The sequence below is a fragment of the Ailuropoda melanoleuca genome, chromosome 9 (genome assembly GCF_002007445.2).
Source record: "Ailuropoda melanoleuca isolate Jingjing chromosome 9, ASM200744v2, whole genome shotgun sequence".
In the NCBI taxonomy this organism is placed as follows: domain Eukaryota; kingdom Metazoa; phylum Chordata; class Mammalia; order Carnivora; family Ursidae; genus Ailuropoda; species Ailuropoda melanoleuca.
Window position 1 is genome coordinate 67,575,468 of NC_048226.1, and position 24,715 is coordinate 67,600,182.

General features: G+C 40.1%; 1 protein-coding gene and 1 long non-coding RNA gene across 8 annotated transcripts in view; one reads left to right on the forward strand and one right to left on the reverse strand.

Annotated features, from left to right (window-relative positions):
• VPS13B (vacuolar protein sorting 13 homolog B) overlaps positions 1 to 5,238 on the forward strand; it is a 768,204-nt gene extending 762,966 nt beyond the window's left edge. For 4 of the 7 annotated variants that reach the window (XM_034668365.1, XM_034668366.1, XM_034668367.1 and 1 more), the window contains exon 61: positions 3,671 to 5,238. In XM_034668365.1, coding sequence (XP_034524256.1) covers positions 3,671 to 3,919 — 249 coding nt within the window. In that variant the 3' untranslated portion in view covers positions 3,920 to 5,238. The remainder of the gene's footprint in view (positions 1 to 3,670) is intronic. The other 3 variants (XM_034668364.1, XM_019810220.2, XM_034668368.1) reach the window with 1 other exon arrangement.
• A 770-nt stretch (positions 5,239 to 6,008) lies between these two features.
• LOC100481225 lies at positions 6,009 to 20,953 on the reverse strand. The gene is made up of 4 exons (XR_861049.3): positions 20,819 to 20,953; positions 19,605 to 19,745; positions 11,839 to 11,967; positions 6,009 to 6,137 (listed from the first exon to the last, which is right to left on the reverse strand). It is a non-coding gene; the product is annotated as an uncharacterized LOC100481225 (long non-coding RNA).
• Between the last annotated feature and the right edge of the window lie 3,762 nt (positions 20,954 to 24,715).

Consider the following 24,715-nt stretch of genomic DNA (forward strand, 5'->3'; position numbering starts at 1 on the left):
GCAGAAGGAAGTTGGGGAGCCCCAACCCAGGTGTGTATGGGAGACTTTCCTAGGGGAGCCCAGCAGTAGACCAGATGGACTCAAGGCCTAGGGTTAAGCCACCGTTTGAACTGAGCAAGGCTTGGCTGCCATGGGGCAGGGGTGCTGAAGCAGACAGGAAAGGACCACAGAGCTCCCACACAAGCAGGTCTGCACAAGAGGGCCAGGGCCAAGGCAGCGATTCCACGCAGCTGCGCCACAGCGCAGGCCGGGTCTGCTGTAGCGGACTGGAGATACAGGAGACGACCGCCACAGAGGGGAGGGTACCATGAAACGAGGTGCAGCCAGTAGGCCAGACCTTCGCAGTTTCACTCACCCCCTCCCCTCTTTCCACCCCAAGACTTCAGGGGTCAAAGTGTCGTGCATAAATCTCTTTCCTTCCATTGTTCTGTATGGCTCTGTGTTCCCTTTTCCCCAGGACAGATTCCCATCCCTTAAGTAGTGGGGTACCTCCTGGGGGTGCCCCGTTGGCTCTTGGGGCAGCTCCCTGGCCACACAGCTTCTGTGCCGGATGCTGGCTCCTGGCCACACAGAAGTTGCTGTAGAGTGGATGCTCACGCAGGGCACAGTGGATGTCCGGGGTCAGAGGTGAGCCCTGGCAAGAGTGGCATCAGCTTCCTACAGTCCGGCATTGGGGGAGCAGGTGCACCCAGTGGAAAATGGCTCTCTGCGCCTGCCTCCCTGCTGACTGCCTGATGCATAGAGGCTTTAAGAGTTGACCTAAGAAACAGACATCTTTTTCCACACAGCAAGACGAGTGTAAGTCAGTGGCAAGCTGGAGCCTGCTGGTCCTAACCTGGGGCCCGAGTGGCACAGCAGAGGACAGCAAACCTGCCTCTAGCAGGTCCTGCCCAATTCATTCCTTTCTCCCTGGTATGGGAGCCTATGTTTCCCTCACACCACTGTTTGGGTAAAATTATCTGAGAAGATGGAAGGCAGCCAACTACAACAACTCTGAGATTTCTCTAGCTTCTTGGATCCTAATCAGTCAGGCTTTAAGCTGGGGCTTGGCACTAGGCATACATTGCTGCCTTGAGTTGATGACTTTCTGGGAATAAACAGAGGTCAGATGTCCAGGCTGACTTTAGATCTGCCAAAATCTTCTGATCCAATTGACAATAAAGCAGCAGTGATCTAGCTACAGAATTTGGCAGGGGATAGAGTATCATTATCTTCAAGTCTTTGGTCCTTAACAAGAAACTTCCAAGGCCCTAAGGAATATCTAGGACCATCATTATCCCTTAGCTGCTTGGGAAATATTTCATATCTTAAGCTGAGTGGAGATTCAGCTTTTGCTGTTAAACTGTCTCTCCCGTCTTCAACTGTGATCCTTCTCTCTTTGGCTTGAGGAGGGTACTGTGGGGAATTATCAAAGCTGGAAAGGAACAGACCTGCTTCTCTAGGGGTGAATGAGCTGATAGCTGGAGTCACCACTCCTAGAAGTTGCCGAGGTTAATTGAGACCACGGCATCACGAAATTAGAGGCAGAAGTAGCACTGACACTCTGGACCCCATGCTCAACACTGGTTTTCCATCAGTACTCAGGGATAATGGGGGGGACGGGGCGCTAGGATTAAGGGATGGCTACAGAAGAGGCAAGGAAAGATGACTGACAGCAGGAATACCGCAGGGCAGCATCTGACACAGGACAGAGAAGCGGGATATCCAGTATGCCTTCAGCCCCCAAATTCCACTTTCCCCGAATCTATCCCACTTAACCTTTCCCCTCAACTCCTCCTAAGAAACAGGAGATAACTGCCCCCTCAGTGTCCAAACCTTAACCCCTCCCCCACTCACCCCAAAAGAGACCCAAACTGTAGGAAAAACTCATTTCTGCGACAGTACACCCTTCCTTAGGAGTGTAATCTGGTGTATTTGCAAAATGGGACGGGGGATCACTCAGCAGGGCTGCTGCTTGGCACAGTGAATTCTCCTCAGTTGCCATGCTCCTGTCAGTCCATACCCGTTACACACCGGCCTGATGCACAGACGTACAGCTGGGCTAAGAAGCCTACCTGCTGTCTTCCAGGGAAAACTAAGAACAGTATTTTAAGATCTTTATATAAAATGGCTTTTCTGGTTTTTTGCTTTAGATGCTAGGAAACAAAGCTCCTTTGAATTTTGGAAGGAATTAATTTGTAGATGACATCATTCGGTATATTAAAATGTGGCAGGATTCAGATTTTTTAAATCAGCATTTGCTTTTCTTGGTTAAATGCAGCCATTTTTAGGGTAATAATTGCTTAATATGCCTGGCACATTATTGAAATCCCTCATGAGAGAGGCTCAAAATGAGTCAGAAGGTCAATTTATTCCTTGGCCAGGTTCCTTTCACAGTACGGGTTTTCCTGTGCTGCTGTTCAGGAGGAGCAATTAAGACTGTGTGTTCAGAGCCTTCCAGCTGAATTCTGACCCCATCAAATGATATCATCAGAGCTCTGGCTTTTGCCTGCTGGTACACAGCTTTCATCTGTCAGCGAAACTTTGGGGGCTTTTCTTTTCTGTCCCAACCTTAAAAATATGAGATCCAAACTCTACTGGATGCCCTCATTTCTCTGGCAGCCCCTTTACTCCTTACCATCCCACTGGCTTTGTGCAGCTTTTAGGACACCCTTGGCTGCACTGTTTCCATGCCCTACACAGAAACATAGAAATTCTTTACATTACTACTTTGAGAACTCAAAAGCCCTTGTTAAAACATTTTTAATTCTTCCAGAGTGGTCTTGCCAACATTTGGTAGGTACAGACCACTGAAAGGTCAGTGGCTACCTGATTCCCACAGATCAGTGGCTTACACTGGAAACTTCCCAGTCCACATGATCTACACACTAGACAGCTACAGACTTTCAGGGTGGGAAGAATTTACAGCTCCAGCTGCCTTTGATGGGTGCTTTCTCAGAAAATCGCACTTAAGAACTTAGGTAGTATATCTCAGTTCTCCTATTTGAGTTCCACTGAAGATGAGCCAGACTTTTATGAACCATAAATGTACTCTGCATCCTCCCTTTTTTTCCATAAAAATTTCCCCTTCCTCTGCCCAGTTTTTTAATTTTCTCTGGCTTTAAATCCTAGTGTTTGTTTATAAAAAACAGAAAATGTTACAGCTCAAAAGGTATTTATTTTTCTTAAGGCTCTGTCCAGAGCCACTGGTTTGAAAAGAGGTGCTCTTCTCCACAGTCTTTTCTGTCCGACTAAAGAGGTTCAAGGAGACAGGCAAACAGAAATTTTATTTCAGGGTGCGAGTTTGATGTTGATTTAAGCAGAGGAAAGACACTTTTCTTCTTTGTTCCTGAGCTCGTCAGTGAAGAACAGTGAGAGATGTTTAATAGTTAATGAGTAAAATGTTAGCAAATTGTCAACTTCGGACGTGGCAATTTTACACACCAAATGCTTATTCAAAGGAGGCTGTCCTAGCAGTCTCCCGCAGAGCTTCTGTTTACTCCTAAACATGCATTCTTACTGCAACAGCTCAGAGGAAAAACAAAAAGTACCATTTTGGACAAAGTGGCTGTATTAGAGTACCTAAAGACATAATGTATAGATGTATCAAGGCAGAAACAGAAGGAATAATTTGTCATGGAAGTGCCATTAGGAGGGTTTAGCAACTAAAGACTCTCTTTTTGGATCCCAGGTGGATGGAGTCCGGGAGAGACTGTCAGAACAACAGTACAACAGACTTGTGGACTACATCACAAAGACATCTTGTCACCTGGCCCCCAGCTGCTCTTCCATGCAGACCCCATGCCCAGTGGTGGCTGTGGAACCTCTACCCTCCACTGTGAAAACATACCATTATATGGTTGATCCACATTTTGCTCAAGTCTTCATTAGTAAATTTACCATGGTGAAAAATAAAGCCCTGAGGAAAGGGTTCCCTTGAGTCCCCTCTGAGGTGTTGATCCCTGCTTGTGCAATTTATTGAGGTGTTGATCCCTGCTTGTGCAATTTATTCTTGAAAAAGAGACCTAACTAGTCCAATAACATCTAATATGGACACAAAGCCAATACTTTATTATAATTATAGGTAATTTTCCAGCCTCTTCTAAAATTAATTCAGGTAAAACTAAGAAGAAGATACCTTAACAATGCAATGATAAAAAAAAAAAAAAAACTTGTTCCTTTCCTATGTGGAGACAGTGATTGATTGATTAAAAGAATGTGTTGTCATCTCATCACACATATTCTACCGTTTGCTCTCTAATGGTATGTGCTCTAACACAAAATGTGGTCAGGCCTTAGAATGGAGAGACTGGTTAAAACTTCATTCTCAACTGCATCTGTTTCTAGGCTGAGACAGTGTCTTTGCCTAATATCCTCGTCTGCAAATGTTTGGAATCTTTAAATGCTTAGGATTTTATTAACTTGTTAAATTTATTACTTAAATGTGATGCTCTTAAGTGAAACCTGCTAAGAATATTCCTACTTTAAAGTCTGCAGTTTACTGAAATTTACAAGACATTCTCATGACTGTCCAGGTACACTGTAGAAAAAGACGTTTCGCCAATTTATCTTTTAGGTGTCTACCAATGAAAACAGACCCAAAGGGCTCAGGTGAGTTTCTCTAGTTCCATAAAGAAAACCTACTACTAGGAATTTCCTGACACTCTTGTGGAAGGGGTTTAGCAGAAGGATATTCATACTGCCCTGGGGTTTTGGAGGGGAGTCAAGAACCCCAATGTTAACCTTAACAATGAACCACTCCAGTTTATTTTGAATTACTCAAATAAAAATATTCCCAATGTCTGATATTGTTTGCATTTAAGGATGGGTTTTTATCAAGATCTTGGGTCACCAGGTATCATCTTTAATATTCAGTAAAAAATCTGATTAAAACACATTTTTACTGATTACATCAAATCTATTATGTATAATTATGAGATGCTAAGAAAATTCAATTTCAAATGCCCACTAATTTTTAATCAAGTCTCAAGTCTCACGTCATCAAACAGAAGTCACTGCATAAAGCAAGACTGTTAATGAACAATTCAGGCTAAATATGAAAAATTGATTCTTCCATTAGTTTGTTGTATCATACTCATTTAGAAAGTGACAGCTTTTGTCAACCTCAAGAGAACTATTTTTAAGAATGTAAATATGTATTAATTATTGTATCTTTTATAGTTATTTTGCGTACTACTTCTAAGAATTGTTATATAAACTGTTGAAAATAAAAGGAATCCTTGAATTACTGACCACACATAAATGTGTATTGTCACCAGGTGTTTTTCAAATGCAGGTTTTCACCAATTCCTGGGTTTAATGCAGCTCACATTATTAGGACCCGAGAATTCTACATGAGTTGAAAAGGCTAAGAAACTTTTTGTTCTCCTAATAAAGTGCCAATCAGTGATAAAATTAGCTTAGGCTAAAATAAACTTAATTTTCAAAGCTCTCTGTAGTATCACTTTGATCACAAAAAAAAAGCATTAAAAATTATAATCGGGGTAATGGTCTTCCTAAGACTTCCCCACAAAATAAGTTCCCACACTCTTATCATTAACAGACACTACCCTAATACAACTTTTTCTGGACTAGATATATATTCCATATCCAGAATATATACTATTATGGTACTTTTCTGGACCAGATATATATTCTAACTTACATACACATACTATTAGCTCTTCAAAAGCAACTGGTATTTTAATTATTATATCTGGTGGTTGATCCAGCAGGGCTACTAAACAGTGACAATGAAGCACAAAACATATTTTATTGAAAAGATGTTCTCTGTCCCTTCTGAGAGCATAGAGTAAGTGGTCTTACAGGCTAGTGTAGACCCCCTTAAATCCATGACCCAGGACCAAGAAAGTACACCTACCAGTACTGCAGTGAAATAAAACACCAGAGCAATAAAAAATATCCTAAGACAATGCAAGTTTCAAGAAATCTTAAAATCAAATTATCGTCCTAACGTTCATAAACACAAAATCTCCAACTCTGAATTATCAGAATAATTAAACAAAGACTTACTGTCCAAAGTATTTGTTAGCTGTTTATTTATCAAGACAAACTATTCCATAACCCAATATTCGTGTTTCATAGTTCAGGAACACAGGTCAGTGACAAACTTCAGTGGAACTCAACCCAAAGAAATTCTGTGGAAAAAACACAGTGGCTTAAGTTAATGACAAGCATTCTCTCTTAATACCTCACCACCCTTAAAGTCACATGAGGTCTACTCCTACTAGTGGAGCCTACACTTTGCTCACTCACCTTCTGCCCAGGAGAAGGCCATTTCAGGCTACACCTTACTCAATTTCTTGTTTTTCATTGACCAAATTTTGCCTTTTTCTTCCCTCTCAAGTCAACTGTCCTCCATTCCCTTCTCAAACCCACATATTGTTCTTAGAGAGCAGCCCATCTGTTCTAAACAATTTTTCTATTCCTGTCTCCAAATCTGTTTTTCTTACTGGTTTTTGAACACAACTTCTCATTTAAAAAAAAAAAAAAAAGTAAAAATCTAACTAACATTTACAAATTAGTCTGTTATTATGAAATGCATACCCACTGTAGAAATCGTGAAAATCCATACAGAACCATTAATCTTTTCTTGATCTTCAGTCTTTCTTCTGTGCTATTTTTATTAAACACAGATTGCCCTTTATATAAGACATTTGTGAATATCATTTCTAATGGACATAATATAATAGTCCATGGTATGAAAAAGTCAATTCCTTATCAATTTCCAAATGTTAGAAAGTTCTTCCTATTTTTCCCAATACAGTATATACTTTGTACATGTACATCTGCATTTCAGGTATTTCCTTTAAGATAAACTACAGAAATGAACGTTATAGAATTTAATTTTAAATTAGGCAAAAGTTACTTATGTTCAGTATTATCCTTGAGTCTTTTAAAAAACTAAAGTCCACTGCAGCAGGTCTCCATACCCCAGGAAAGATCATTAATACATACATACATACATACATACACATACATACACACACACACACACACACACACACACACACACTCCTATGTAAACTAACTACAGTTGGAATGCTCATTCAGGAAGGTTCTGCCTAAAAAGATAGCAGACTAACATTTCCCTTGTCACATCAAACTCACACAGGCATAATGGATAGAATTTTTACTTAAATTGTTCTAAATGCTTTTATGTTGAGCTTGAATAAAGTTAAATATATGAATGATGAGATTCCAGATTATGAAAAGTTTCACATGCTTTCAAATTTAGCGGACCTTTCATTAGCACACGAGTCACACCTTCATAGTCAACAGAACCTTATCCGTGAGGCATAAGGACTTTGTGGATATAACAAACCAAATCAGAATCTCTGGAGGGCTACCTAGTCACTTATGGACACCTAAATAAACTATAAAAGGATGAAAAACTTTTTTTTAAAAGTACTTCTAAAAGTACTTTTTTTAGTACATTTTCCTGTCAATCTCTAGCAAGCAGCAACAGAATAACGTGAAATGATTCTGAATATAAAAAGCAAGAGTTGCGAGAACTCAAGAAACCAGTTAAGAAACTGCAGCAACCAAACACTAATAAAACAAGAAAAACACAAAAGGGCAGGAAATTTCATGGAATTCTTTCTCACTCTTGCCTCACCCCCTCCTTGGTGCAACACAATGTGGTCAGGAGGATCCTGGCTCCTCCTCCCTCAGGATAGAAGGTTAAAAAAAATTGCTTGCAACATTCTGACTTGTTTTCATAATAAAAACATTCAACAAAATACCTAGGAATAAATCTAACCAAGAAGATGAAAGACCTACACTCTGAAATCTATAAGACAATGATGAAAGAAATTGAGGATGATACGAACAAATAGCAAGATATACCATACTCATAGATTCAAGACTTAATATTGTTAAAATGTCCATAATACCCAAAGCAATCTAGAGATTCAATGCAATCTCTATCAAAATGCCAATAGCATTTTTCACAGAACCAGAATAAAAAATCCTAAAATTTGTATGGAACCACAAAGGATCATGAATAGCCAAAGCAATCTTGAGGAAGAACAAAGCTAGAGGTATCAATCCCAGATTTCAAAAACAAAACAGTATAGTACTGGTACAAAAACAGACACAACACAGATTAATAAAAGAGAATATAGCCCAGAAATAAACCCACACTTACATGGTCATTTAATCTACATGACAAAGCAGGCAAGACTATACCGGGGGAAAAAATCTCTTCAATAAATGGTGCTGGGAAACTGGACCACTTTTTTATGCCATACACAAAAATGAACTCAAAATAGATTAAAGACCTAAATGTGAGACCTGAAACCATAAAACTCCTAGAAGAAAGCATAGATAGTAATCTCTTGATGTCAGCCTTAGCAACGTATTTATGGACATGTCTCCTCACGCAAGGGAAACAAAAGCAAAAATAAACTATTAGGACTACACCAAAATACAAAGTTTTTGCACTGCAAAGGAAAAGCATCAACAAAATGAAAAGGCAACCTACTGAATGGGAGAAAATATTTTCAAACCAAGTATATGATAAGGGATTAATAAAAGTATATAAAAAACACCAAAACAACAAATAATCCAACTAAAAATAGGCAAAGGACCTGAACATTTTTCCAAAGAAGACATACATGGCCAACAGACACTTTCATGAAAAGATGTTCAGTATCACTTATCATTAGGGAAATGCAAATCAAAACCAGAATGAGATACCACCTCATAGCAGTCAGAATGCTAGTATTAAAAAAAAAGAAAAAAAGACAAGAGATTAAGTGTTGGTAAGGATGTCAAGAAAAGAGAACCCTGGTGCCCTGTTGGTGGGAATGTAAATTAGTGCAACCACTGTGGAAAATAGTACAGAGGTTTCTCAGAAAGTTAAAATTACCATATGATCCAATAATTCCACTACTGGGCGCGCGTGTGTGCGCACGCGCGCACACACACACACACACACACACACACTGAAATACTACTCAGACATAAAAAGGAATGAGATCTTGCCATTTGCCACAACGTGGATGAATCTATAGGATATTATGCCAAGTGAAGCAAGTCAGGAAACAGACTCATAAACACACAGAACTGGGTGTGGGAGGGGAGAGGAGTGGGGGATGGGTTAAACAGGTGAAGGTTTTAAGAGATACAAATGTCCGGTTATAAAACAAGTCATGGAGATGAAAAATACAGTACAAGGAGAAAAATAATAAAAAATTAGGAACAGATGCAAACTACAACAACATAATAAAAGCCACATATGAAAAGTCCACAGCTAATACCATACTCACTGGTCAAAGCCTAAAAGCTTTTTCTCTAAGATCAAGAAAAAGGTAAGGATGGGGACGCCTGGGTGGCACAGCGGTTAAGCGTCTGCCTTCGGCTCAGGGCGTGATCCCGGCGTTATGGGATTGATCCCCACATCAGGCTCCTCTGCTATGAGCCTGCTTCTTCCTCTCCCACCCCCTGCTTGTGTTCCCTCTCTCGCTGGCTGTCTCCATCTCTGTCAAATAAATAAAATCTTTAAAAAAAAAAAAAAGAAAAAGGTAAGGATGCCCACTCTTCCCACTTCTATTCAACAAAGAACTGGAAGTCCTAGCCAGAACAATTAGGCAAGAGAAGGAAATAAAAGACATCCAAATTGGGAAGGAAGATGTAAAACTATCTCTGTATGCAGGTCTTATATGCAGAAAACCCTAAAGACTCCACAAAAAAAACTGTTAGAATAGGGGTGCCTGGGTGGCTCAGTTGGTTAAGCATCCGACTCTTGATTTTGGCTCAGGTCATGATCTCAGGGTTTTGAGATCGAGCCCTGGGTCAGGCTCCAGGCTGAGCAGGGAGCCTGCTTAAGATTCTTTCCCTCTCCCTCTGACCCTCACCCAGCTTGTGCACAAGCACGCAGGTGCTCTAACAAAACAAAAACCTGTTAGAATAAACTGAGCAAAGTTGCAGGATACAAAAATCAACACACAAAAGGCAGTTGTGTTTCTATCCACTAACAATGAATAATCTAAAAAAAATTAAGAAAAAAATTCCAATTATGATAGCATCAGGAAGAATAAAATACACAGGAAGAATTAACCAAGGATGCAAAAGCCCTACATATTGAAACTATAAAACACTGCTGAAAAAAATTAAAGACATAAGGAAATGGAAAGGCATCTCGTGTTCACGGAGTGAAATACTTATAATTGCTAGGGTGTCCATATTACCCCAGAGTGTAATCCCTATCAACATCGCAACAGCATTTTTGCAGAAGTAGAAAAATCCATCCTAAAATTGATATAAACCATCAAGGGACCCTGAAAAGCCTAAACAATCTTGAAAAAGACAAAGAAGTTGAAGGACTAACACTTTCTAGTTCCAAAACTTACTATAAAGCCACAGTAATCAAAATAGTGTGGTACCGATATAAAAACAGAAATATAAACCAATGCAACAGAACAGAGACCAAAATAAACCCTCACATAAACACCTCAAAAATTACCAACAAAAGTGCCAAGACCATCCATACTGAGGAAAGGACAGGCTTTTCAACAAATGCTGTTGGGAAACTGGATACACAAAAAAGAAGTTGTACTCTTTTCTTACCTCATATCCAAAAATTAACTCAAATGGATCAAAGACCTAAAACCATAAAAATTACAAAAAAACAGAAGAGAAGTTTCATGACATTGGATTTGGTAATGATTTCTTGGACAGGACACCAAAAGCACAGGCAATAACAAAAATTACATAGACCCCATCAAAATTTTAAATATCTGTGCAAAGAACACACTCAACAGAGTGAAAAAGTAATCTACAGAACGGGAGAATATATTTGCAAGTCATTATCTGATAAGAGGTTTGAAGAACTACAACTCAACAAGAAAAAAACCCCAAAATAATTAAAACGGGTGAAGAATTTAATTAGACATTTCTCCAAAGAGGACACATAAATGGCCAACAAGCATAAGAAAAGATGGTCATCATCATTAACCATTAGGAAATGCAAATCAAAATCAAAATCCAGTACTACCTCACACCCATTAGGATGGTTACTATGAAAGAAAAAAAACAAAACAAAACAGAAAACGAGTACCAGCAAGCATGTAGTGAAAGTGGAACCCTTCTGCATTACTGATAGAGTACAAAATGGTGCAGCCACTATGTTAAACAGTACAGTGTTTCCTTTCAACATTAAAAATAGAACTACTATATGATCCAGCTGCTCCACTTCTGGGTACCTACTCAAAAGTATTAAAAGGAGTTTTAAAGAGATTTGCACATGTCATAGTAACTTTATTATTTGGGGGGGGGTGGTCAGAGAGAATCTTAACAGGCTCCACACCCTGACCCATCTCATAACCCTGAGATCATGACCTAAGCCAAAATCAAAGAGTCAGATGCCTAACCAACTGAGCCACCCAGGTACCACTAACTTAGCAACATTATTTACAATAGTCAAAAGGTGGAAGCAATCCAAATGTCCACCAGAGGTGAATGAATAAGCAAAATGTGGTGTATACATACCATGGAAAGTTATTTAACCTTAAAGAAGGAGGAAATTCTGACACATACTGTAATGGATGAATTCTGAGGACATTATATTAAGTACAATAAGCCAAATACTATAGCCAATCAAATACTATATGATTCCACTTAAATGAAGTACTTAGAGTAGTCAAATTCAGAGATAGTAAGTAGAATGGTGGTTGCCAGGGGATGGAGAGAATACAGAATAATTCAATGGATTGTGTTGCAAGATGAAAAGAGTTCTGGAGATTAAGTATATTCACATTGTTGTACAACCAATCTATGTATTTTACCACAATTAAAAAAAATTTTTTAAACAGTAACTTCAAACAGCTACATTACCTTTACAATCCAAAATCACTTTGCACTCTGAAAGATACCAGCCTTCTTCATCTCCTCAAAATCTTTCATGGAATCATAATTTCTGTAGAAATCTGCATACGCCTTCTTTCTTGGTTCGGCCACAGCAAACTAAAAAATAACATATCCCATTAGGGCTTATTTTTTAAACCATTAGAAACAATATCCAAAGACAACATAAATCAAAATGTCTGTGTTCACCTTTAACTTGAACTCTGTATTTCCTAAAACAAAGGTTGGAGGCACTGACACAGATGTAAGGGAAGATAAAGCAGCCTCATGGAAATTACTCAGCAAGAGGGGCTTTCCTTGCTTGGGGACAGATTATTCCTTTTGATGGGTGTGGGTATGTAGACCAGTAAGAGCCAAAAGAAGATACCCAGAGAGCTAAATGGTTTTAGGGAGAAGACAGCAGTCTTCCCTCCAGCAAAACCTAATATCCCCACAGCTGAGACATGCTAATATATTCTGGCTCAATTTACATTATATATATATATATATATATATATATATATTTCTTTTTTTTTTTTAAAGATTCTATTTTATTTGTTTGACAGAGAGAGAGATAGCCAGTGAGAGAAGGAACACAAGTGGTGGGAGAGGAAGAAGCAGGATCCCAGTGGAGGAGCCCAATGCGGGGCTCGATCCCAGAACGCCGGGATCACACCCTGAGCGGAAGGCAGACGCTTAATGACTAAGCCACCCAGGCGCCCTTCAATTTAAATTATATTAACTCCAAAGGAGTGGGAGATCAATTCTGTACCCATCTGCCACTGAAAGACACAGGAAGCTTTCTATCTGGCAAGAACAGTTCTGGGTGATCTACACTTCAACATCATTTAAGCCCTTAGAATACACACCGACCTGTTTTACACAGGAGGAAATGGGACTCAGAATTTAAGTGACCCAATTAAGGTGTAGGAAGAAGCACTAGGATTCAAACCCAGGTCTGTCATTTGGCAAAGGTTTTATTTTCCACAAAACACTACCTAGTAGATTTCAATGCGTAGGTTACAATCCAAAATAAATCCCATCCTGCACGTAAAAAATTCTTCAAGTGCCAATCCACTTCCATTAACATACTGCAGAAATACATGGAATCATGACACTTGGTACTAATACAGTAGAAGTCCTTTACTTACCAGTTTTACTGCCTCACCTCCTATGAAAATTCCAACTTCTTCCAGTAAGACTAAGAGGCAGGAGCCCCAGTGCAACCCTCTGAACTGAGGCCAGCCCATTACCCAGAAGGCAACTGAGCATTTGTTAAAACAAGAAAAATATTTTTTCTTGGGGCACCTGGGTGGCACAGGGGTTAAGCGTCTGCCTTCGGCTCAGGGTGTGATCCCGGCGTTATGGGATCGAGCCCCACATCAGGCTCCTCCGCTATGAGCCTGCTTCTTCCTCTCCCACTCCCCCTGCTTGTGTTCCCTCTCTCGCGGGCTGTCTCTATCTCTGTCAAATAAATAAACATAAAAAATCTTTAAAAAAAAAAAAAATATGGTACACTAAAAAGGCTCAGTGAACCCAAAAATAAAAGAAAATGGATGTTATAACCCCACCTAAATTATTTTGTTTTCTGTTACACTTTAGACTTTTTCTAAGTCTGAAAAATCTGGACTTCAGCAACAAAAAGAATATAAACTATCAATTTAGATCCACTACACCATGAGTTACTTGAAACCCATAAAATCTATATATGAGGCCTTATACAGATAAGCAAATACCTGAAAATTTAGGACAAGTCTAATTTATATAACAGTAATTACCTACGGAAAAAATCTATTCAGGATAAGCACGGCTCATGTGCTTCAAAATCTAACCTATATTAATGAATTTACGCTTAGCAGATTAACTTAATCAAAAATGATTTAACATATGGTGACTTTATGTAAGATGCATAGAAGCTGATCAAAATTGTGACAGTCAAAACTAAGAACAAAATAAAGGCCAAATCTTTAAAAGCACTCAACACTAACTGGATAAGGGAAAGGAAGGAAGCAAGCATCTACCAAGAGAACCAAGTTTACACCTACCTTATTCTTTAATAAGAATCTGGATTCCTCAGTGCTTTGCGAACCTTCCTTCCATTCAAACACTAATTAACTATACACAAACACTGACTAATCTACCAAGCAAATTTTAAAACTTTTCATTCAGAATGAACTATTGGTCTGACATGGGCTCTTAATTTAGTAGAAGAGACACACCCTGAAGCAAATATTACTTAAAATACAATGTGCCCAATACTGTACAGTCTGGTACAAAATGACTGAGAACCTAGCAGAACACAACCAACCCATCTGGAAGAATAGGCCGCAACTCCAAAAAGGAAACATTTGAGTGGGCCTTGAGGATAAAGTGGAATTTGCCACACAATGAGATGAAAGACATTCCTGTTGTGTACAAATCCATGGGAGAAAGCAGAATTTTCTAACAGCAACTAGTTATGAAGGGCTGGAGGGCTGGGTATATTAGGGCTGCTGGGAAGATGATGGAAAGGCAGAAAGAGCTAATCAGAAAGTATCTTAAAATCAAGACTAAGTTTCAGCAAATCACCCACAACCCATTAATAAGTGATGAAACCAATTTAGAAGACTGCGCCAGTTAATGAATGTATTTCTTACTATACGTCAAAATTTTGAGAGCCGCTCCACACTGGGCATGCAGGAACTCAATACCATAAACAGATCTATTCTAGAGGCTAAAGTTAAAAATGGCAAGAATCCACACAAGTTACAAAGGCCTGAGGTTTGATAGTCACAATGAGAGTGAAGAAATGAGTTCCCCAAATTCCTCTCCTTACTCCCACTTCATTTACTCATTCATCCATCCATCCATCCATCCTTTTCCCACAAACATTTATTTCATGCCCACTACATGCCAGGTAGCAACGATCTCAAGGAGCAAGTAAAGGGTTTACTTTTTTATGCCTGTCTCCTCATAGGGTCCCAAAGTACAGACACCTTAGTGCTTTTGCTCAAGTTGTTCTCCCTCCCCTTGGCACTTCAAATTCACCCTAACTTTCAAAGCACAAATTCAAACTTCTCTATCAAAGAACTATGACCCCCAATACCCCACACCCACTGGAACACACAAAAGCAGCAATCAACCATCAGAGTACGGCTCACCTAGTACACGGAGGACAGGGTCCTCCTTGCCCACCTTCATTCTTACAAACTGTATATAAGCTGCTCTAGGACAGCTCTGAGAAACGAAAAGTCCTTTCATTTATATTCTATCTTGCAATAATAGCTAATGTTTTCAACTCCCCCAACTTGACTCTAACTTCTTTAAAGACACAGATTTAGAGGTATATACACTTAGTAGACTCCAAAGTACCTGGAACTCTAGCACCCACCACTGTACTAAATTTCAGACACTACATCTTATTCAACAGATACTTTTAAATATCTATTTGTGTGTCAAGCAACTGACAAGGGGGTGCCACTGTGAACAAAAAAAGGCGCCCTGCCCTAATGAGGCTCACAGTCTACTAAAAATAGAAGAACTAAACAAAAAAAAATTAAGTAAAAGCACTACAAAGCTCTAATTCCTGGGCCATTATGACACATGGTCATAAACACATGTATTATCATAAACATTTTTATAGAAAAAAGTTGTAAATATAACATGAAGACTTTGAGAAACACAAAGCGCACAGAGTATACTGGGAAAAAAGTGGAGTAGGAACACCAGGAATCTCCCCCCACCTACACAACTGCACTAGCACTATCTGTTTAATGTAACTATCCTGAAACTTTGGCTCTCCTGAAAGCATACAATTTCCAGAGGAAGGCTTAAACTGTAAATTGTGGTCAGGTTAATTTAATTCACTTTCAGCTTTTAGCAATTTAACAGCTACCCATTCCCCATCCCCAAGGCAGGGAGGCAGCTGTGCAAGGGTTCCTGGAGCAGCTTACAAACAGCCTTCTGGAACGAAGATGGGCAAGGACCCTCTCCTCCATATACCAAGGATCTGTACTCTGATAGCTGATTGCAGCTTTTGTTCACAGAGGCGCAAACAGGCTGGTGGCCATTGTTGTTGCACTCCCCCCTACTGCTGCAAGCCTCTTTTTCATCAGGTGAGCAACTTCCTGGGGACTTAAAAGGATAGAGCACCTTTCTTTCCTCCCTCTTCACTTTTCTCTTTTTCTCCTTTTGGAAGCCAGACATTAAAGACTAGCACATTCAAAGGCATCTACACATACAATCCTCACAGAGATTGCGGAATGGAAGGCGAATGGATTAAAAAGCGGCCCAACTACATATGCTGTCTGCAACACACTTATTTCAGATCCAAAGGCAAAAACAGACTGAAAGTGAAAGGGTGCAAAAAGATATTCTATGCAAACAATAACCAAAAGAAAGCAAGAGTGGCTTTACTAATATCAGACAAAATAGACTTTAAATCAAAAAAGATTACAAGAGACAAAGAAGGACTTCATATAATCATAAAAGCTTCAATACAGTAAGAATTTATACAATTAGAAAATTTACTCACGTAATAACATCAGTAAAATATATAAAGCAAAAACTGACAGAACTGAAGAGAAAAAGAGTTCTATAACAGCTGAAGATTTCAATACCCCAATCTCAATGATAGATAAAACCAGACCAGACCTAAGTAAGGAAATAGAGGACTTAACTCATTAAACCAACCAGATCTAACACATGTACAAAAACACTCCATCCAACAACAGAATACAACCTTTTTTTTCTAAACAGAGTGATTTATTTTTCATTCATTTGAGAGAGCGAGAGTGAGAGGGACTGCCCAAGCAGAAGGAGGGAGAAGGAGCAGCAGACTTCCCTGCTGAGCAGGGAGCCTGACATGGGCCTTGATCCCAGAACCCTGGGATCATGACCTGAGCTGAAGGCAGACACTTAACCAACTGAGCCACCCATGGGCCACCAGAATACACATTCTTCTAAATTGCACATTGGATACTATCCAGGACAGACCATATATTAGGCCATAAATTAAATCTCAATAGATTTAAAAAGTTAGATATCATACAAAGTATGTTCTCTGATCACAATGGCATGAGATTAGAAATCAGTAACAGAAGGAAAACTGGAAAATACACAAAACTGTGGTGATTAAGCAACAAACTTTTAAACCACCAATGGATCAAAGAAGAAACCACAACTGAAATCAGAAAATGCTTAGAGACAAATGAAAAAACAAAACACACCAAAACTTACAGGACACAATGAAAGGAGTGCTAAGGGGGGTAATTTTTAGCTATAAACACATATATTAAAAAACAAGAGAGATCTCCAATCAACCTAACATTACAACTTAAGAAACCAGAAAAAGAACAAAATAAAAAAGCTAGAAGGAAGAAAATAATAAAGATCAGAGCAGAGATCAACAAAACAGACTAGGAAGAAAAAAAAAAGGAAAAAAAAAATCAACAAGGCCAAAAACTGGTTCTTTAAAAACGTCAACAAAATTGACAATCCTTTAGCAAGATGGACTAAGAAGAAAGGGGGAAAGATTGAAATTACTAAAATCAGAAATGAAAGTAGAGACATTACTACAGATTCTACAGAAATTAAAAGGATTGTAAGAGAGTAGTATGAACTGTACACCAACAGATTGGAAAACCTATATGAAATGGATAAATACCTACAAACACAAAACTTACCAAGACTGAATCACAAAGAGAAAATCTGAATATAACTGTAGTAAGGATACTGAATCAGTAATCAAAAATCTCCCAACAAAGAAAAGCATAGGATCTGATGGCTTCATTGGTCAATTTTATAAAAAAAATTAAAGAATACCAATCCTTCTGAAATCTTTCCTAGCAACTGAAGTAGAGGAACACTTACTAACTCATTTTACGAGGCGAGCATTACCCGGATACCAAAGCCAGACAAAACACAAGAAAACTATAGACCAATATCCCCTATGAATATTGATTTAAAAAAAAAAAAAAAAACCTTAACAAAATACTAACAAACTGAATTCAGCAGCATATTAAAAGGACCGTACACGATTACCAAGTGAGGTTTATTCCTAGAACGCATGGATGGTTCAACATACAATGGTCCAACATACAAAAATCAATGTAATATACAGTAACAGAATAAATTTAAAAAAAAACACACAATAATCTCAATTAATTCAGAAAAAGCACTTAACAAATTCAATATCCTGTCATGATAAAAACAAATTAGGAATAGAATGAAACTACCTCAATATAACCCATACGATGTCCACTTTTATCACTTCCATTCAACACAGTACTCTTTAAGTTCTAGCCAGAGCAATTAAGCAAGAAAGTGAAATAAAGGGCATCTAAATGGGAAAGGAAGAAACAAAATCATCTGTTTACAGATGATATATGTAGAAAATTCTAAAAATTCCACACAGAAAAAACCTGTTAGAACCAAAAAATAAATTCAGCAAAGGAGCAGGATGTAAAATGTCAGACAGTACCACAGTAAACAGTATGATGGTTGCCTGAAAAATTACACATAGAAAGACCATATGATCTATCAATTTCACTTCTGGATATATACCGAAAAAAATTAAAAGCAGGGTCGCGAAGAGACACCTGTAACCCATGTTCATAGAAGCATTATTCACAATAGCTAAAACATGGAAGCAACTGAAGTGTCCCATCAAAGGTGAATGAATAAGTAAAATGTGGTACAGGCATGCAATGGAATATTATTCAGCCTTAAAAAGGAAGGAAATTCTGACATATGCTACAACATGGATGAACCTTGGGGTCATTATGCTAACTGAAGTAAGCTGGTTAAAAAAGACAAAATAATGCATGATTCCACTTACATAAGGTACCTAGAGTCATCAAAATAAGATACAGAAAGAACTGTTTCACAGACTGGGAATTGAGAAGGGATGGGTTTATTGTTTAATGTCTATAGTTTCAGTTTTACAAGATGGGTTATGGAGATGGATTATGGGGATGGTCATAAAACATAAATGCATTTAATACCACCAAACTGTACACTGAAAAATGGCTAAATTTTATGTATAGTTTGCCACAATATAAAAAATGTATTAAGAAAAAAAAAAAACAAAGGGCACGGTGTTAAAATCCACAGAAGGGACAGCGTTAAAATGCATTTCTGTGACAACAAATTCTTCAAGCTGCCAAACACTGCCTCCCCCATCCCATCTGCTTTAATAAAATTTTATCCTTGTGTTACGGGCTGAATTGTCTTCCAAAACTCATGTGTTAAAGTCTTTTAAGCCCCTAGTACCTCAGAGTGTAACAGTATTTGGAGATAGGTCTCTAAAGAGATAAATTAAAATGAGGTTTATAGAGTGAGTCCTAATCCAATATGACTAGCATCCTTACAAGGGTAAATTCAAACAAAAACATGCTAACACAGAGACAATGTGAGGATAAAGGGAGAAACCCATCTACAAGCCAAGGAGAGTCTTCAAGAGAAATCAACCTTGCAGCCACATTGATCGTGGATTTCCAGCCTCTAGAACGGTAAATAGATTTGTTGTTTAAGCCACGCAATTTGTTGTACTTCGGCAGTCCTAGGAAACTAATACAGCTTCCTTTAAAGATGGAGGACAAGCTATCTAGGGAATATGAGGTATTTTCCTGTCACACTGAGGTGAGTGAAGGAAGGCGAAGGGAGCATATTAGAGAGGGAGTTTAAGGACTAAGAACTACTTATGAAAATACATTTTCAAATTAAAACACACATTTTTGGACCAAAAATGGACCAAAGTAAAAATCAAACATACGTACCTTATAAAAAGCTGCAGCCCCCAGGGATACAATGAACGCTCCAACAATATGAAATCGCAGACGCTTGGCCAGAAGGCCTCGCATCTGAGGTTTCGTCAAAGCACTGGAAGTCATGGTAGTTATTCTCCTTGATAGGTAAAACTATAATAAAAACAACTCTGAGAACACAGTAAGATATCTGAAGAACTCTCACACATAATGCACTTTGGTACCTAGAGGGGCACAGGCATGACTCCCCCCACAAAGCCTAACGTGTTTATTTTTTATATTATTATTTTTTTAAAAGCCTAAGGTGTTTAAAGGCTTGGCCCGCTTCAGCCGCCCCCCCGCCCCGGCACGCTGAACGACCACCCTAAATAAGCAAGGTCACTGCGGCACAACGGGGAGCAAAAACTACAAACAAAAATCTCCCAATCGCAGTTAAGATAAGGAATGGCTCTAGACGACAAGTGCAATCGCATTTACAGCCATTTACTCTTCTGCGAACTATCAGCTCATTATCCCCATTTCACTAACGAGAAAACTAGGGCACACGCAGGTGACGTGTAACTTTTCCAAGGTCACGGGGTAAACGATTTAAACTCGGGCAGGAGCCCAGCCCTGGCCTCCAGGGCCCACCTAATGACGCTGCGCAGTCCCGCAGACCTTCGGCCAAGGCGGGGGGCGGGGGGCTGGGGTGGAAGGGCCGCTGGGAGGCTGCAGGACGCCCACCTTACCCCCCATCAGGCACGGTGACCCTTTTCCAGCTTCTCTAGTCGACTCACCAACGTTACCACACAGCGAGCGAACACCGACCGCGCGCAGACGCTGCTGTTTCCCCTACGTTGCCCCTTAGCCTCACGACCCGCTGAGGAAGAAACCACCACTCCCTTTCACAGGTGAAAACCCCGGGGCCAGAAAAGTCAAATGGCCTAACCAAGGTCACACTGGGGAAAAAACACAGAGGAGACCAGGCCCCGGCCGGCCGCCTCCGAATCCCAGTTGCTTCCTCCAGGCCCTTGCAGCCCACCCGGCCCCCGGCAGCCCCGCAGCCTGCCCGCAGCCCTCCAGAGGCCGCGGCGGGGGCGTGCAGGGGTCGACCCCTGTGAGAGGTTCGAGACTCCCCGACCACACATATACGGGCACAACTCAACTGCCAGGTAGAGCGAAAGCAGGCAACGGAACGCGGCAGTTGGGTGAACCCTGAGGAAGGACGCAAAAGCAACACTACTCACCTCAACACCAACCTCAAACCTAACGTCCTTCCTAACTGATACAAAAATGGACGGCGGTCCAGCACTGCGCAGGCGCAGAAGCCGAAGTCGCGGAAAGGACCCGGCGACGGTGGCCGGAAGAGTTCAAAAGGCCTCCGGCGCGCCTCCCGACTTTCACAGCTGAAGTTCAAGTGAGTGGTTAGTTTCTTTCCTGTAAGACCTTGCACTAAAGGATTGACCTTCTGACTCGGTTTCCTTAGTAAATTTGCAATATTAATCTTACTCATATACAGAGTTGATATGAGTTTATTAGAGAAACAAAGATATTTAGTATGCAATATTTTAAAATGTACATTACAAATACGGTACAAATCATCCTGGGCCTTACAGTGTGCAAACCATGTGCACAAACCATCATTTTCATTATTAACTACCCTCATGTGAATAATCGTTTGTTTTGGGTAAAGAGTGAATAAGACCGTCAAGTTCTAGGAGCTCAGAGCCTAGCCATTGAGACCCACATAAACAGATTAGTATCAATCCCAGGTGGTGGGCGCTTCCACAGAGACATGACCCAGCTACTGCAGAAGCAATTAGCCGTCTGGCAGAGCTGAACAATTCTAATGGATGTATCTGGGGGGGCGGGGGGGGGTTAGTAAAAGACAAGTGTTTTTAAAGAAGGCAACTGGAAGTTGATGGAAAGTGGTGTGTAAGGGTAAGGCACTTGTACTGTAGGGATGTCAGGTTTGGTTTTTATTGAAATAACCTGGATTTATAATGCTAAGTCAACTCAGCAAGTGCTGTGGAAGATACATTAGGATACAAAACATATATGGTATTGATCCAACATATATTGATTGAGCATTTACTATGTACCAGGTTCTGCTATATAGTAAGACAAATCTTCAAGGAGGTACATTCTTTTCAGGGAGTCTTTGTTCTCAACAGACACCATCAGAGTGAAACCTTTCGGCCATATAGAAAAGGTACTAATTGAGGGTCCAAGTGGGTTTGTACCTCAGTAACATTCTTTTCAGACCTCTTATCAACCTTCTACCCAACTAAAAATCTTTACATGGGATTTACCCAGGTGGTAATGTGTTCCCATTTTCTTTCAATCCCCACTCCCACAACTGGCCCAGAAAGCAAGCTGTAAATTTCAGAATTCATAGGATTGTTGTGTGTTGACTAATTAGGGAAAGTTTCAGGGAGATGGAAATGGAGCTGAGCCTCAGTCTAAAGGACAGACCTGGAGAAGTGGAGAAATCTAAGAGACGAAACTGGTCAGAAGAATGTCGCAAAGACAAACACAATCAGGGAAGAGAGCCTGGCCAGAATGGAATGCTGAGCGATGGTTTAGGATCATTGGATGGGTAGGGAAGCACAAGGCCAATCATAATAATCAAAGGTGACACATGAATAGAACCTGACTGATAGGGGTGAATAGAGAGGATGGCCTATGTGGGTTGTGTTCTAGAGCCTCTCAGGCTTGGATTTGAGTCCCAGCTCATGACCTCCTGGCTGGCAAATTTCTTAATCTTTCTGAGTCTGCTTTCTCCTCTCTAAAATGGTTTCCTTTTTACTTTAATGACATATGTAATCCAGCATATTATTTTATTATTTCAAAATAGTATTTCAAAGATAATCAATATAAACCTTATTAGTAAGATCTTTACATTCTTTTCCCATACTAAGTCTTTGAAATTTGGTGTGTATTTTTCAAGTATAGTACATCTCAATTCAGACTGGTCACATTTCAGGTTCTCAAAGGCATGTATACTACTGGACAGCATAGTTAAAACACTTCAGTCATAGGAGAATACTCAAGATCTGTTGCTAAATAAAAAGGCAGGCTGCAGGGGCACCAGGGTGGCTCATTTGGTTAAGTGCCTGCCTTTCAATCAGGTCATGACCTTGGGATCCTGGGATTGAGACCCACATGGGGCTCCCTGCTAGGCCGGTAGCCTGCTTCTCCCTCTCCCTCAGCCCTCCCCCCTGCATACTCACACTCTCTCTCTCTCTCAAATAAATAAATAAAATATTTTTTAAAAGGCAGGCTGCAAAACTATACTGCATGATCTAATTTTGTAACACATGCGTGAAAATATGTATCAACATGCAGAAAATAATGTTGAAAGGGTCCACAACAGAAACTTGTATTGGAGATAATTTTTTTTATATTTTATCTACTTTTATGTATTCTACCTTTGAGCTTGTCTTTCTTTTACAATTAGAAAAACAAATGTGATTTCCTAAAGGAGAGATGTATTTGTTTCTTATTAACACTGTAACAAATTGCTACAAACTTACCTTAAAACAACACAAATGTGTTACCTTCCAGTTCTGACACAAGTCTCACTGGACTAAAATCCATGGGCTGGTAGGGTTTTATTCCTTCTGGACACTCTAGAGCAGAATCTGTTTCTGTGCCTTTTCCAGCTTCTGGAGGCTGCCTACACTCCTTGGCTCACAGTCCCCTTCCTCTGTTTTCAAAGCCAGGTATGTTACATCTCTCCAATCCTGCTTCTGAGGTTACATCTCTTACTCTGACTCTCCTTTCCTGCCTCCCTCTTCCATATTCTCCCTTGTGATTACATTAGGCCCACCTGGATAATCAAGGATAATCTCCCTATTTTAATATCAGCTGATTAGCAACCTCAATTTCATCTGCAACTCCATTCCCCTTTGCTTCATACCATAACATAATCCAGGAATTAGAACATGAACAAATTGGAAGGGTCATTTTTCTGCCTACCACAAAAGGCATGGTCATGATTTGTATGGGCTAACAAATATTTCTGTTCTCCTCTCAGACATGTGGTAGGCCTTAACTTCCCTGATGCCTTTAAAGTTAGGATATGACTTGCTTTGGCCAATGCAATATGAGTGGAAGTGACACGTGCCACTCCTGGGTAGAAGCTTTACAACACAGCATGTGGTTGGCCATGTTCTCTTAGCCCTGCCTTTGTTACAAGGGAAGTATTGAGTGAGATGGACCTATGAGGGCTGGATCTGAGAGAGATTAAGATAAGCAGAGCTTTCTACTCTCTTCCACTGGCCAGACTCAGTGAGTGAGAAATAAATGGTATGGTTGTGTGTTATTCCACTGAGATTCAGGGGTTGTTTGGTCTCATAGACAAACTTAGCTTGTCCTAACTGATAGAAGAGGTTAGGAAATGTATCTGTTTTATTTGGCAGTGGGGGGGGGGGTATGTAGATGCTGAGACAAGTAAGTGATAGAGACCTTGAGAATGTGAAGAGGAAGCACGGACATTAAGCTGGCACTGGAAATAAGCTATGTTGGTCACCACACCTTCTAAGTTAAGAACAAAATGGCGCATCCATGTTAGAGACATCCCTGGGCCCACCCCTGAGCTCTAGAGAAGCTCTGAGTTTCTCAGAGAAGCCCTGAGTTTTATAATAGAACCCTTCTGCTGCTCAAGCCCTCCAGCTGCCAGCCCACGGGAACTCTGGATATGTGGGGCCCTTGGGAGGGCTTTCTCTGAGGCATCAGCTCCTCAAGGCTTCTTAGGCTGATGGGGTACTGTATTCTAGAGGACTCGACTCCCTGAAGTTTGCATGTGGCTCAGGGGCATGTTTTCGAGCCACCCCAAGGCAGAGTTGCTGCCTCACCGTATCTGTAAGCCCTATGTAGCACCCAGTAGTTTGCAAAACATGTTCACTTTTGTGTTTTCATTTTGTCCTCTCAATAATTCCATGAGATGAGCAGGGATTCTTGTTTCTTTGGATAAAGATGCTGAGGGTTACAGTGGTAGAAAAATAGCAGAACTGGGAATAGAATCTAGAGTGGGACTCCTCCCACAGCAGGGTTGTGAAGAGTACCTCCAGAGGAACAAATCTCCCTCAGTGGGCACCACTCATTAGTCTATGATGATTCGTTGAGCACCTACTGTGTGC